Below are 13,112 nucleotides of genomic sequence, written 5' to 3'. Positions count from 1 at the left end.
AAAGCAACTGCTGTATTAATTGTCTGCATTGCATGGACTTGAGTCAAGGGTGCCAGAGCAGTAGGATATCAGCTGTTTGCTACTTTCAGTGTTTCTTCATTAGTTCTCAAACTGGCTAGTTTAGCCAGAGCCACCCCACCAACCTGGGAGTGCCCCAGAATGGTATGGGAGATGCCCTGTTTGACAGGCACAGCCTGGGGGGGAGCAGCTGAATGCTGGTCCTGAAGACTGGTGCCCATAGCAGAGCTGAAATCTGTGTGACTTTTATTGTCTGAGAATAAAATCTGTGTGTGGGTGGCTTTTTCCTACTGTAGCTATGCTGTCTTCTATTTGATACTCCGGGGAACCAGCTGAGGGGAAGAAAAATAGATTCAAAAATCAGCTGGGAGTGTAGTGGGGGGAAGACTGGTAGGTAAGGGAAATAGTTTCACTGGCCCAACTGTTGCAATGTGCCTGTAAAATCTCCTGTGCCAGTACTAGTCTGTATGTAGTGGCCTGAATGAAGAAATAATCTTTGTTGGGGATCTTGTACTTGTGAAAGATGCATTGCTATGAGGCTTCTACTATGTTTAGGACATACGGATAATCTCTAAAATCAGACCCCTGGCTAAGGCATACAAAGCTGCTTTGAACAAACAGGTAATATGCTGCAGTTTAGTTTTTATAGCACAGAAATATCTTTCAAAGTTCATGTAAAACTCTCACTAATCAAGGGGTAGTAAATTTTTGTCTCTGGTTAACCTTATGAAATGCGGGAGTTCTCAGAAAAGTGTGGTGTATGGTTTTTTGTTTTTTTGGATGGCCTCAGCGTGTGGCAACCAACCCTCACTGGGGACTGCTCTGAAAATTTTTCCAAACCTAACTTCCCCCTGCTACAGGCTGGAGCACACACACTGGCCCTATGTGTGTGCAGAGGTGCTGCCTGCAGCCCCCAAGAGGCTGTGTGGTGCAAGCTACTGACCCTCTGCTAGTGGTGCCAACATCCAGGGCAGCCAGGAGCAACAGTTGGGTGCTGCAGGGAGGGGCTGCTGCTTTGCCCACCTCATGTCCACCCAGAATGCTGCAGAAAAATCCTCTGGTGGCTGCATGGGGCTATGGTGGCTGCATTTGAGAAATGCTACTCTAGGCAGTGGTGGACAGGATGTTGGACTGAGTAATTATAATGCTCTACTCTGCCCTTAATCGGTTAACCTTACTCATCACTTGGTCTGCTCAGTGGTCTCATAGCTGTTTAATCGGACAATGACTCTGAAATTGAGCTGAATAAAGCACACTACATTACTCATGTCCATTTCCTCAGATTATAGAACTAAACATTGGCAGAGTAAATAGTCTGTTTGCTGCTAAGCATGAGACCTTAAAAGAGACCTGACTTTCAAAAGGTAGGTGCTCACACCATCAAAAATCAGACATCTTTGCAGTGATAAAAGTGTGTTAGAGAGCCACAACCCTGAGCTGCTTACTATGACTATTAAAAAAGATTTAGGGCTTAGTTATCCCTTCATGTGCTGTTAGAGGAACTCATAACTCACCTGTAACAATTGCATCTGCTGTGGGAATGACAGAAGCCCACATTTTAGAATGGGTAAGTGAAACCTGTTTTTGAGCTAGCTTTCCTTACCTCTTGTAACACAGCACTTTCTTTTCAAAACATACACCATCTCACTGCCCCTACTTCATGAAACTGTCTCATTTTTGTGGCACTTGCTCTGTGAGCTGGCCAAAACATGAATTAGAAGTTTTAGTGCAAGGAGGGGAGGTATAGCTTAGTTGTTTGAGCACTGGCCTCCTAAACCCAGGGTTGTGAGTTCAGTCCCTGAAGGGGGACCATTTAGGGATCTGGGACAAAAATCTATCTGGGGATTGGTCCTACTTTGAGCAGGGGGTTGGACTAGATGACCTCCTGAGGTCCCTTCCAACCTTGATATTCTCTCATGTGAACAGGCTCTGCAGGATGCAGTCTTCTCCCATTGTTTCTTGGCTTGCTAGACAACAGCACTCTCCTCAGATACCATACTAGGTTCCACTTGCCCAAATCTGACAAGAGACCCATCCTTGTGCTCAAGAAATCTTCTCAAGCCAAATTAAAGACAGGACACATCTTCTAGCTTTTCACTTCTGGGAGAGTTTAATCCTTTATTACCAATCCATTCAAAGATGCTAACAATACTATACAGCTTGGGCAAACTGTAAAACTGCCTTCCAGCCAAGCAGAGTTCCCACCATGCTGAGGCTCAAAAACACCTCATGGTGAAACAGAATATAGGGATATGCATGCAGACTGCTGCCCTGTCAGCTGTAGTGCATTGAAAAACTCAACCCAAGTGGGTTGCAAATTGTTTTTCTGTTCTCTTAACTGACACATGTATTTTTGTGTGTCTGTATAGATATAAAACCCCCCACACCAAACAATGATAAAGATTCAAATCTGCTTGTCACAATATAAACTTATTTTTGCCAAGCAATGCGTATGTGTGTGCTGCTTTTCACATGAAGGCCAAATGCAGTAGGATGTAAAGCCACCCTAATGCTGCCTTTGTGATAAATGGACAAGAAGTTGCCTTGTTGCTATGCAGAAAAACACATGATTATGCTGACTGTGGATTGTAGGATGTTAACTATAATGTTGCTTTACTGTAGTTATGGTTAAGAAATGTGAAACTCTGGATAGTTCAGCAAATAGAGGGCCAGTTCTGTTGTGCCATTTGAGTGTTTCAAAAACGTACATGCATACATCGCTTTTCGGATGCAGCCACTTTTGGCAACAGAATTAATGGAAGGTAGGACATATTTTGGCTACTTAGGTAGCACTGGGGCAACTCTGAGTTCCCAAAAGGTATCTCCGGCTTTTTGTTTAATATCCAGAAGGCAAAAGTTTGTTTGCAGTGAAGTTTTTTTTAAAAAGATGTTGGGGGATTCAGACAGTAGCTCAAAAATCTGAGCTCAGTTACACTACAGATATTGTAACTTACATCAAATAAATGGTGTAGCTGAGCTTGGAATATGGCTCAAAATGCTAAATGTTACATACAAGAGCAAGTAACTGGGGATGAATGAGGAATTCTGCAGGATTTCAGGAAAGGAAGGATCATGAATAACTAGCTAGGCGAGGGTATAGCCATCCGCTTCCAAAAAGATATCCCTGCTCTCCAGAGTAAGGTTCCAAAATACTGTGCTAACAGTAGTGTAAGCTGCTGCATATTGGACTATTACTATAGTGTGTTTTTAATAATGATCCTAACGTTACAGCAGGCAAAAAGGAGATGAGATTGCTTGAAACTAGGTCAGTCCTACCTCAAGATGTACATCTGGGCATTGGGTCCTGCTATTGAACCGTTAAAGCCAACATGAACCTGTAAGGAACCCTACAGGCTGTTCTGACATGAGCCAAATGCCCCAAACCACTCTCTACATATTGGTCCCATCCTGTCTTCATGATGTTATTTTCCCGGACATGTTTCTTGTATCTGTATCCTTGATTCCCTCCTGTATTCCCCTGGTCCCTGAAAATCTTTTTTCCTTTTGCTCAGATGCCCCTTTTCTGTCCTTGCAGCAGTATTTACTATGACACGACTTTGGGCTACGGGGACAGATCATGATGCCACAGCAGGAACTCCGGATCTCTTGATATAACAAGCAATAGCAACCCCTACTTCCTGAGCTCAAAGAGCTTACATATAGGCGCTGATAGACCTAAGGAAGTATTGCACTCAATGTTAAGCTGGGTGGATGCCTGGTAATAGACTCTCAAATTCTCCATTCTGTAGCCATCTTCCCATTTAGGGCAAAATGGGAAATTGGCATTGTTGAGTCCTATAAAAGGGATGCTTAGCGAGCCATATTTTTCTCAATAAAGAAACAGGCCAGTTGGGCTGTTCTGCGAGTATCCATTGCTCCCTGCTTTTCAAGGGTTTCATAACAACTGTTGAGGTGTGTCTTATGGCTAATAACCTCTTCCACCTGTAGAAATTCAGTAATAGTCCCACCCACAATGCTGATTGGTTTCTTGGTGAGAAAGGAAATTCCCATTGGATGGCAGCAGCTTGTCAGTCATACTTCTGTCCTTCTCAGAACAGTATTAATACCAAGTGCTCTGAGACAGGCTTTTATATCCTTGTGTGTGAAAGCTCTTGCTTCAATAGTGGTTGTGTAGAGGTTCTTTCAGTTGCAAGTGCCTGTGAGTGTTTTACATCTAAACCTCAGAGGTAAGGTAATGGAGTCCCAGGTGCGTCAGAACTTCCATGCTGACTGTGAGGCTGCTGTGAACCGCATGGTGAATATGGAGCTGTATGCTAGTTATGTCTACCTGTCTATGGTGAGTAGCTTTGTTTTAAAACAAATAAAATTTTGTCTTGAACAGGGCTCTAATTGCTCTGTAATCTTGTAGCCATAATTTATTGGAGAAGAGTGTTTCCTGATGTGCTGGTGGTTTGAAATGAGGGTATATTTCTCATTGGGATTCCCTCAGACTTAATGGCAATTGAAATGTCAAGGTTACTAACCTCTGATTGCCTTAGCAGCAAAACATATCAAGGTACTCATCTTATTGCAAGCAACCTTTCTCTTTCATTATTGTCTCTTTTTTTTTTTTTTTTCTAGAATTCTGAGCAGCTATTTCCTCTTCCTCTATCAATTTTTTGATAACTCCAGAATGCTGAAATCAACAGTAAAGAAACCTTTGTGCAAGTAGTGGATAAATGAAAGAGGCTGAGGGAATGGGACAACTCAATTGATGCTGTAAACCATCTTAATAATGAACATAAGTTTTTTGCTGTCTGCAGAACATGTAGCAGATTTTTAGCTCATAAGGTGAAGTGCTGTATCACAACAGTGTGTCATGTGCAGCTGTTACACCCATCTTTTATGCAGAGTAACTGTTAAGATTCAAAGGCCTAACTCCTTTCTATAGGTTGTAGGAGTTGTGAGGGAAGTTAATTACTATTACAGACTGACTTGGAATCTTGTAACTGTTTCTGGGGCAGTGGGTGGTGATATAGGGATTCAGAGAAGATTATTCTACCTGTAACTACTCAGAGTTGAGACACTGAAAGGAAAATATCCTCTGCATAACTTTCTCTCTAGTCCTACTACTTTGATCGTGATGATGTAGCCCTCAGACATGTAGCAAAGTTCCTCAATGAGCAGTCCCATGAGGAGAGGAAGCATGCAGAGAAGTTCCTGACCTACCAGAACAAGCGAGGGGGGCGTGTTGTCCTGCAGGATATCCAGGTGAATAAATATTTCAATGAGTACCCAGAGAACAGTGAATGGAAAAACTCTAGAGCCAGGGTCTATTCTGCATGTTACTGGTGGCAAATGGGTTTGTAGTCAACTTGCTCCTCTACAGGACTGCTAACCTTTATTTGTGTGACCATGTTTCCTCAAAATCATCTGAGGGGAATTGCATTCTAAGTCCTCTTGAGGCTCCCAATTCCCTGCAGTAAAACATCTTGCACTGCAGACTATGGTGATGAAGGCAGAGGTAGGGAGTGTCGGAGTACTAGGTAGTATAGTTGGGGAGGTGGTAGATCAGGAGTAAACAGCATTTGTAGAGCATTCCATAGTAGCCTTAATTGGCCCTGAGTTTGGCTTACCTTTTTCCCCCTGCCCATGACACACTAAGGAATGGAGTAGCTCATAAAATTAAAGGATAAAATAGCTTGTTTCATCTTCAGAAATGGTGCAGTGTATTGTAAAAGGAGCCTGCTATCTGTGGTTCATAAATGAGACAAGTGGGGTGTGTTTGTGCGTGTTTTTTTTCCCCCTATGGCTGTCCGCCTTGACAGAAACCAGAGCAGAATGAGTGGGGAAACAGCCTGGAGGCCCTGCAATGTGCCCTGCAGCTGGAGAAGACTATAAACCAGGCTCTTCTGGACCTGCACAAGCTGGCTACTGAGAAGAATGACCCCCATGTGAGTACTAGCTTAATCTTAAATTGAGACCATGGGTACATGCTCTTTGTACAGTGGGCATCTGCTCCCTGGTTGTGGTATTAGGTGTTGCCACAATAGAAATAAAGCACAAGGAAATGCAGGTGTTTAGATCAGAGGAGAGAGATTTGAACTACTAGCTCTTCTCACACCCTCTTACCTTACCTGGATGTTTGGGTGAGAGAGGCTTGTGCAGTATCATGCCATGTGCATGAGGTGACTTTACAGTAGCCTTCCTGACTTGCAGTACTGATGGGAATTCCTTTACTGATCATAGAATTGGAAGGGACCTTGAGTACAGGGGACTGGACTAGATGACCTCAAGGCAGGACTAAGTAGTATCTAGACAATCCCTGACAAGTATTCAGGGATTTTCTTAAGAGCAGGTTGGACAATAGAGATTCCACAACCTCCCTAGGGCAACTTATTCCAGTGCTTAACCACTCTGACAGTAAAGAAGCTTTTCCTAATGTCCAACCTAAACCTCCCTTGAAGCAATGGGCTCAAATTGCAGCTTATCCTCAGAGGCTAAGGAGAGGACAACAATTTTTCTCCTGTCTTGTAACAACCTTTTATGTACTTGAAAAAGGTTATGTTCCCTCTTGGTCTTCTCTCGAGACTGAAAAAAGGTCATGTTTTCTAGACCTTTAATCATTTTTGTTGCTCTTCTCGGGACTTTCTCCAGTTTGTCCACATCTTTCCTGAAATGTGGCAGCCAGAGCTGGACACAAGCCTCCAGCTGAGGCCTAATCAGCACAGAGTAGAATGTAAGACATGAGAAATAATTCTTCCAATACTTCTCCATGCTAACTGATGGTAGAATGAGGCTTGTTAAAACTCTGGTGTGGGTCCCTCATATTTGGTGCTTGCCCATTGCACATCAGGTGCTGTTGAGTGAGCTAACTTTACATTCCCCCCCTGAAATGTGGTGGGAACTGATTTCTTTTGTCCATGCTTTGCCAACTTCAGCTTTGAGCAAGGTCACCAGTGGGGGCTCCATGCTGTCTTCCTTTCAATGCCCCCAGTGGAAAATGGAGTCTTGCAATATTGACTTTTTATATAGGATTGGAACAATCCACCTTCACTTTACTTCTGTCTTTTTCCCCCTAGCTCTGTGACTTCCTGGAGTCTAACTACCTAGAGGAGCAGGTGAAGGCCATCAAGCAGCTGGGAGACCATGTCACCAACCTGAAGCGCCTGGGAGTGCCCCAGAATGGCATGGGAGAGTACCTGTTTGACAAGCACACCCTGGGGGAGAGCAGCTGAATGCAGTACAGGTTCTTGTGTTTAGAAGGAATGTCTTGCCTGAGCTCAAAATAAAGAGGAATGAAAGCTGTTTTGGCTGTAATGTGGCATTCACTGGTGTGTGTAACTAGGATGCTTCTAAACTGTACTGGAACAAAGCAAGGGAGGGCATAATGTAATGAGGGACAGTGAAATTCAGCTAACATTCTATACAGCAACAGATGTGGCCCTATGAGGAGTTTATTCATGCTAGCTTTCTCAGGGCCGGCTTTAGGCCTATTCCACCAAATCCCCTGAATCAGACCCCATGCCCAGTGAGAATCCCTTCCTTGGCTAGAGGCACCTCTTTAATTTTTACTCACCTGGCAGCACTCCGGGTCTTCAGTGGCACTTTTGCAGCAGGTCCTTCACTTGCTCTGGATCTTCGGTGGCACTTCAGTGGGTCCTTTAGTACTGCCAAAGACCTGGAGCGAGTGAAGGACCTGCCACTGAAGACTCGGAGCACTGCCCAGTGAGTACAAGCCCCACGTGTCTGGTTTTATATATATATATATTTTTTTAAAGTCATCCCTGCCGGGGCCCCGCCAAAACTGTTCAAATTGGGCACCGCACTTCCTAAAGCTGGCCCTGAGTCTTCCTCTCCACACACATTCTGGCTAAAATCTGACTCCTTTCAGCAGATCTTCTTGTACATAGTTCAGGAGGAATCACTACAAATGTAGTATTCGTTGGATCAGCTAGCCAGCAATAGGAATGTAAAATGCCAAGAGTAGGACTAGCTATAGGTAGCAGTGGCAGATGAAAATGGGATGGAGAAATAGTGCCTTAGTGCTCTTACATTGGTTTGGTGAATTATGGGAGCTCGGATTACAAATGGCAACATTCATTTGGGAAAGCTGTTCTGAAGGGGAAGAATTTCCCTAGGAGAACTAGTACTAATCCAACTGCTTTCAGGAATGAAGAGACCTTAAGCCTACAGGGTTTGTACCTTATGATCTCCTAAAGGGAGTGTCAGGAAAAACAAACCCAAATCAAATGAGGATGAGGGAGGGAAGACAAGATTCCTTGCAGACTCTTGTAGCACTTACTTTAGCTGGTGTCTGCCATATAAAACCAGAGTTTGACAGGTCACTCAGTGTTTGAGAGGCCCTGTATCAGGGCTGGTTTGGGATAGCACAGCTAGTTATCTGTCAAGAAAGGATACCTGCCCCTTCTGACTTTTTTAGATGGAACACTCCAACAGCCTCCATTTATCTGACCAGGATAGGTTTCCACCAGCTATGTTCCCTGCTCAACTATATATTAAGGGTGTGTTCTAGTATAGGACCACTTCATCTACTGGGCACCTGTAGCAAAGCGAAGCAGCTTCTAGCTGTGGCTGTTACTCAGCTCCACTCATACTCTAAAAGACACTACAGGAAGGAGTGGGTGCTGGAACAACACCTCTAGCAGGCACAGCAATAGCTGAAAGTTGAAGCTAAACCACTTCAAACAGAAAATAAGGTGTACACTTAATGGTGACAGTAACTAACCATTGAACAACTTAACAAGGGTTGTGGTGTGTTCTCCATTACTGACAATTTCTAAAAGGTACTGGCTTCTTCTCTGAAAAAAGAGATGGAGCAGGAATTTATGGAAATTCTTGGGCTTGTCTTCTACAGAAGATCAGAGTAGATGTTCACATTGGTTTCTTGTAGTCTTGGAATCTGACTCAGTGGAGTGGTGGGTCGAGACCTATTGCCTCCAAAGGAGTTCAAACCACTGCTCCCCCCTGCCCCGAAGGAAACCTGACAGACCTAGCAGCAAAGGGAGGTGCTGAGTTTCATCAGGAGAGAATTGTTCTGGAACTCACAGCAGGATGGGGCTTATCTTGTTTAAGTCCAGCACTGGCTGGGGCTCATCTTCACTGAGAAACCCTCCCTCAAAGAAGGGAGAGACTCCTCTAACTGAAGCACAGGCTTGTGGTAGTAGGAACTACAATTCCTGCCCTGGGGCAGTCTGTCTTCTGCTCCAGGACTCTTTCTCTCTCCCCCCCCTCCCCACTTTCCTTCCACAGTAAGCTACCATCCTTAAATGCACTCCTGGGGAGGATGAGACCTATTTCCACCCTCTTCTAAATGAACAACCATACTTTTTGATAAGCTTGTTAATTCACAGTAACACATGTGAGGCCTCTCTTCTGTTGTGCACTGAGGATGAGATCAGGAAAAATTCCCTCTAGTTTCTGTAGGTTAGAGGGTCGGGTCACTTCCTTTCATGAAACAAAGCAAGAGTGTGTGGTGTTTGTTTTTCCCTCCAGTGAGAACATTCTACAGGGCATAGCTGCAAGAGGCATTTGTTGCTCAGTATAAGTTTGGGGAAGTTAATAGCTGCACTGATTGTCCTTGGGACCATGCTTTTGGCAGGCATGAAGTATTCCTAGTGTAATTGTTTCATTCTCTCAAACCTGGTTCATTACTGCTACTTTCTTGTTTCCCCATTCAGTGTGTAGTAGTGCAATTATTGCAATAAGTGGAAATAGTTTCTAGTGGTAGAAATGAATCCATTTTTTTTTATAGCCCCATGTACTAGGGCTATGGGGTGGAGTGAAGAACAGACATAGATTGGAGAAGCTCAAGATAATGCATAAATGCCCATTCCACCTAAAATCACTATTGGATTAATTTAAGGAATAACTTTATTAACTGGGCTGTAAAACTTTACTGAATCATTCTAGCTTTTCATACTCACTTCACCTATATATTGAATTATTTCTATCCTATCCCTTACTGACTTTAAGAAATGGAAGATGGCATTCTATAAAAGTGTTTGATCTCTTGATAATACATGATTTATTGCTATTAACCTTTAGCTCACACTTTGTGGCTGTTCTGGTTTCATTTACTTTGTTCAGTTAATATTCTGTATCTTCAAAAGAAATCTTCAAAGTAGAACTTCAATCAAATCACAGTTGTGCGTGTTGTCTTCCTAGGTTAAATGTATACCCACAGCCAGCACAGCGCTGGCTGCAGTGTCAGAAGGTTGTTTAAACTGTTTCAAGAGGATCTGTATGTACAATGCAAAATTCTTTTTGGGTCCGTGATTATTTATAAAACCTAGGGGTACACTTTTCAATCTTACATGCATCAGGTTGACTTGATGCCACAGAAAGTTGTAGATGGTCAGCACCCTGGAATATCTGGAAACTTATGCATTTAAGTTCCTACTCCTGCAATGAGTCCTGCATTGGTGAATCCTTTTACCCATGTAGAACACCATGGACATCTATGAGATTCTGTGTGGAGGCAGGGATCTGCCTGCACGGAGCTTGTTGCAAGATTGAGGCCAAAATATGGATTTAGGCACCCGAGTCTGAAAGTTGAATCTCTTTAAACATTTCACGTATATTTTAAAATTTTCATTCCATTGCCCATAATACAAAGAAAATCAGCATTTTCCTTGAATTCCCCATTCTTCTTCCCTTCATGAAAATGGAAACTCACTTTTTGGGCAAAGACTTAAAGATGGAGACTTTCAGCTCCAAAGCACAGATTTTCCCCCCTCCCCATGAGTTATGATGAAGGCTCCAATCTGCAAAGATGTATGTATGTATGTGCTTAACTTTACTACCAGGAGAACTTCTATTGCTTTCACTGGGTCTGCTCAGATTAATTAAGTTCAATACGTGTTTGCTGCTCTGGGACCTTACAGAGAACAGAGTGCCAAACCTTGCCTAGTGTATATGCTAATATCAAACTGTATTTTTCTCTGCTATGCTAAATTATATATATCTTGTAGCTTTCTGACTTTTTAGTTCTTCAGATTACCCACTCATGAAAGCAGTTACTTATTTTGGAACCGGTTAAATACAGCCAATATATGTAAATAATTCCCACTGACTCCTGGCTAGTCTACTATCCCCATACTGCACAGAATCAGTAAACCGCCAGAAACCAAGACACATTAAAAATGGATAGAACCAGGAAAACACTCTTGAAAGGCTTTTGCTCAAGTGATTGACACAGATTGGAGTAAATGCATGTTGTTGCTTGTGCTCAGTTATGGGGATCTGAACTTTCAGATTTGGAAATATAAGGCCCCTTCCTCCCACACTGTCTTTGGGTGCTAGTGCCAGCAAACTCCTGATATCCCAGATGGGTGGTATCTATTAAAACTGTATATAAAGGTTTCTGTCATGGCCATTAATATGGCACCTTCCCCCTGTCCCATACTTACCTTAAATACTCCTATGGGCCATCGCCAATGTAATAGCTAACATCGCAGCCATATCAGATGCCCCTCTCCTGTAAGTAGTAGGACAAGATTAAAGCCACTTGCTAACTGTCTCCTCCACCATCATCCTAGTTACTAGAGAACGTAAGGAGTCATGCCAGTACTTCTCTGCTCTAGTTTTCTGGCTTGCTAACATTCTAGCAGTAGACTGTCCCTCTTGTCATCAGGTGTGGACTATCCATGACCGCAGAGCATGAGTGTGTAAAAGGCATTACTGTAGGGAGAGCTAAATTAACAGAGAAGACCCTCCAGAGCTTCCACTGTAACAGGGAAGCGAAGTTTCACAGAACACCCATACAGAGAACTGTATGGATGCCTAGGAAATACCACAAAAAACACCATGCATGCTCCAAGGAACATGCCCCCAAGCTCTACATTTTAGTTACCTCATTACAGACCACTGTGAGCAGACATATTTATTAGGCGACTTGTAATCATTACACATATAATGCATTAAAAACCACGAGAAACTAGAGAGCATTCTGCTTGATATGGTCCTCCTCTCCTCAGCAATATCATTGTAACAAGTTAGCTATACACCAAAGTCCTTTTTTCCGCAATGGAAATACTGTCACAGCCCCACCTACAGTGCTGAGTAGCACTGATGAAGAAGTATATTTCCATTGGATGGCAGTAGCTGCCTGTCACACTCCCACCTTGTTAGGGATGGTATTAGCACCAGCTGTGCTAGGGTAGAGGCATCTACATTTATTCTGGGGATGGGTTCTTCATTCAGTAGTGTTAGAACAGGCTCTAAGTTAGTATTTTATACCTATTTTTTTTAGGCAAAGATATGGACTTCTAGGTGTGTCAGAACTTTCCCTCTGAGAGTGAGGCTGATGTTAATCACACAATGAACCTAGAGCTATATGCTAGCTATATCTACTTGTCAGCGGTAAGGCCTTATTTGTTCTAGTATTCTAAATAGAGAGTACAATGTATTTTAGACGTGTGACAAAAAGAGAATTCTTGTAAAGATGTTTGGTTGAGGATAACAAGTTTTGCTAGGGCTAGTACTCTCTGATTAGTAGCTCTTAATGGTGTAAGCATGTAAGTGAATACAGGTGCTCTCTCTTTAGTAAGGCCATGGAGGTTGTTGGGTTAGATCTTTTAGGATACAAAACAAACTCAGCTTATTTTCAATAGCTATTTAAAGACACTAGGCTGTTGAGGAGAACTACACTGACTAAAAAACTCCTCTGCGAACAGCTTGTATCAAAGCCATACATCAAGAAACAGTATTACAGTAACTTGTACATCCAGGTCCCTTAATAGAAAGACCAGTACTATTAACTGCATATGGGAGAATTCCTTACACGATAGAACTCTGGGAAATCCATGATTAACTCCAGGGCAGTGGAAGTTCTGAGGCTCTGATGGCATAAACTCATGGTTTATCTAATCACACAACCCCAAAGCACATGTTAGAGTTGGGGGAGAAACGAGGGTTGTGTAGGCAGCTGAATTTTTCCACCCACCTGTTTACTTTACATTGTCTATAATCTATTAAATATAAGTCTGACTTGTATTGTTTAACTGAGTTCTGTAGAGTTTGTTCCTGAAAACTAGGCCCAGAGTTATTGGGTGAAGGGATATTTCCTGAGAAAGGAAATCAAATAGTGGGGCGCTGAGGAAATTGCAGTGCAGAATGAATCCAATTGCACC

General features: G+C 42.9%; 1 protein-coding gene across 1 annotated transcript; it reads left to right on the top strand.

The window, feature by feature from the left end:
- The first annotated feature begins 4,204 nt into the window (after positions 1–4,204).
- On the top strand, positions 4,205–7,196 carry LOC127034178 (ferritin heavy chain A). Its single transcript, XM_050922752.1, has 4 exons — positions 4,205–4,315; positions 5,083–5,229; positions 5,787–5,912; positions 7,041–7,196. The coding sequence occupies exons 1-4, from the start codon at positions 4,214–4,216 to the stop codon at positions 7,194–7,196; spliced, it is 531 nt and encodes a 176-aa protein (XP_050778709.1). The 5' UTR covers positions 4,205–4,213.
- Positions 7,197–13,112: the final 5,916 nt, after the last annotated feature.

This window comes from Gopherus flavomarginatus, chromosome 14 (genome assembly GCF_025201925.1).
Source record: "Gopherus flavomarginatus isolate rGopFla2 chromosome 14, rGopFla2.mat.asm, whole genome shotgun sequence".
NCBI classification, from domain to species: domain Eukaryota; kingdom Metazoa; phylum Chordata; order Testudines; family Testudinidae; genus Gopherus; species Gopherus flavomarginatus.
Note: the sequence above shows the minus strand (reverse complement) of the source record. Positions and strands in the feature narration are given on the sequence as shown.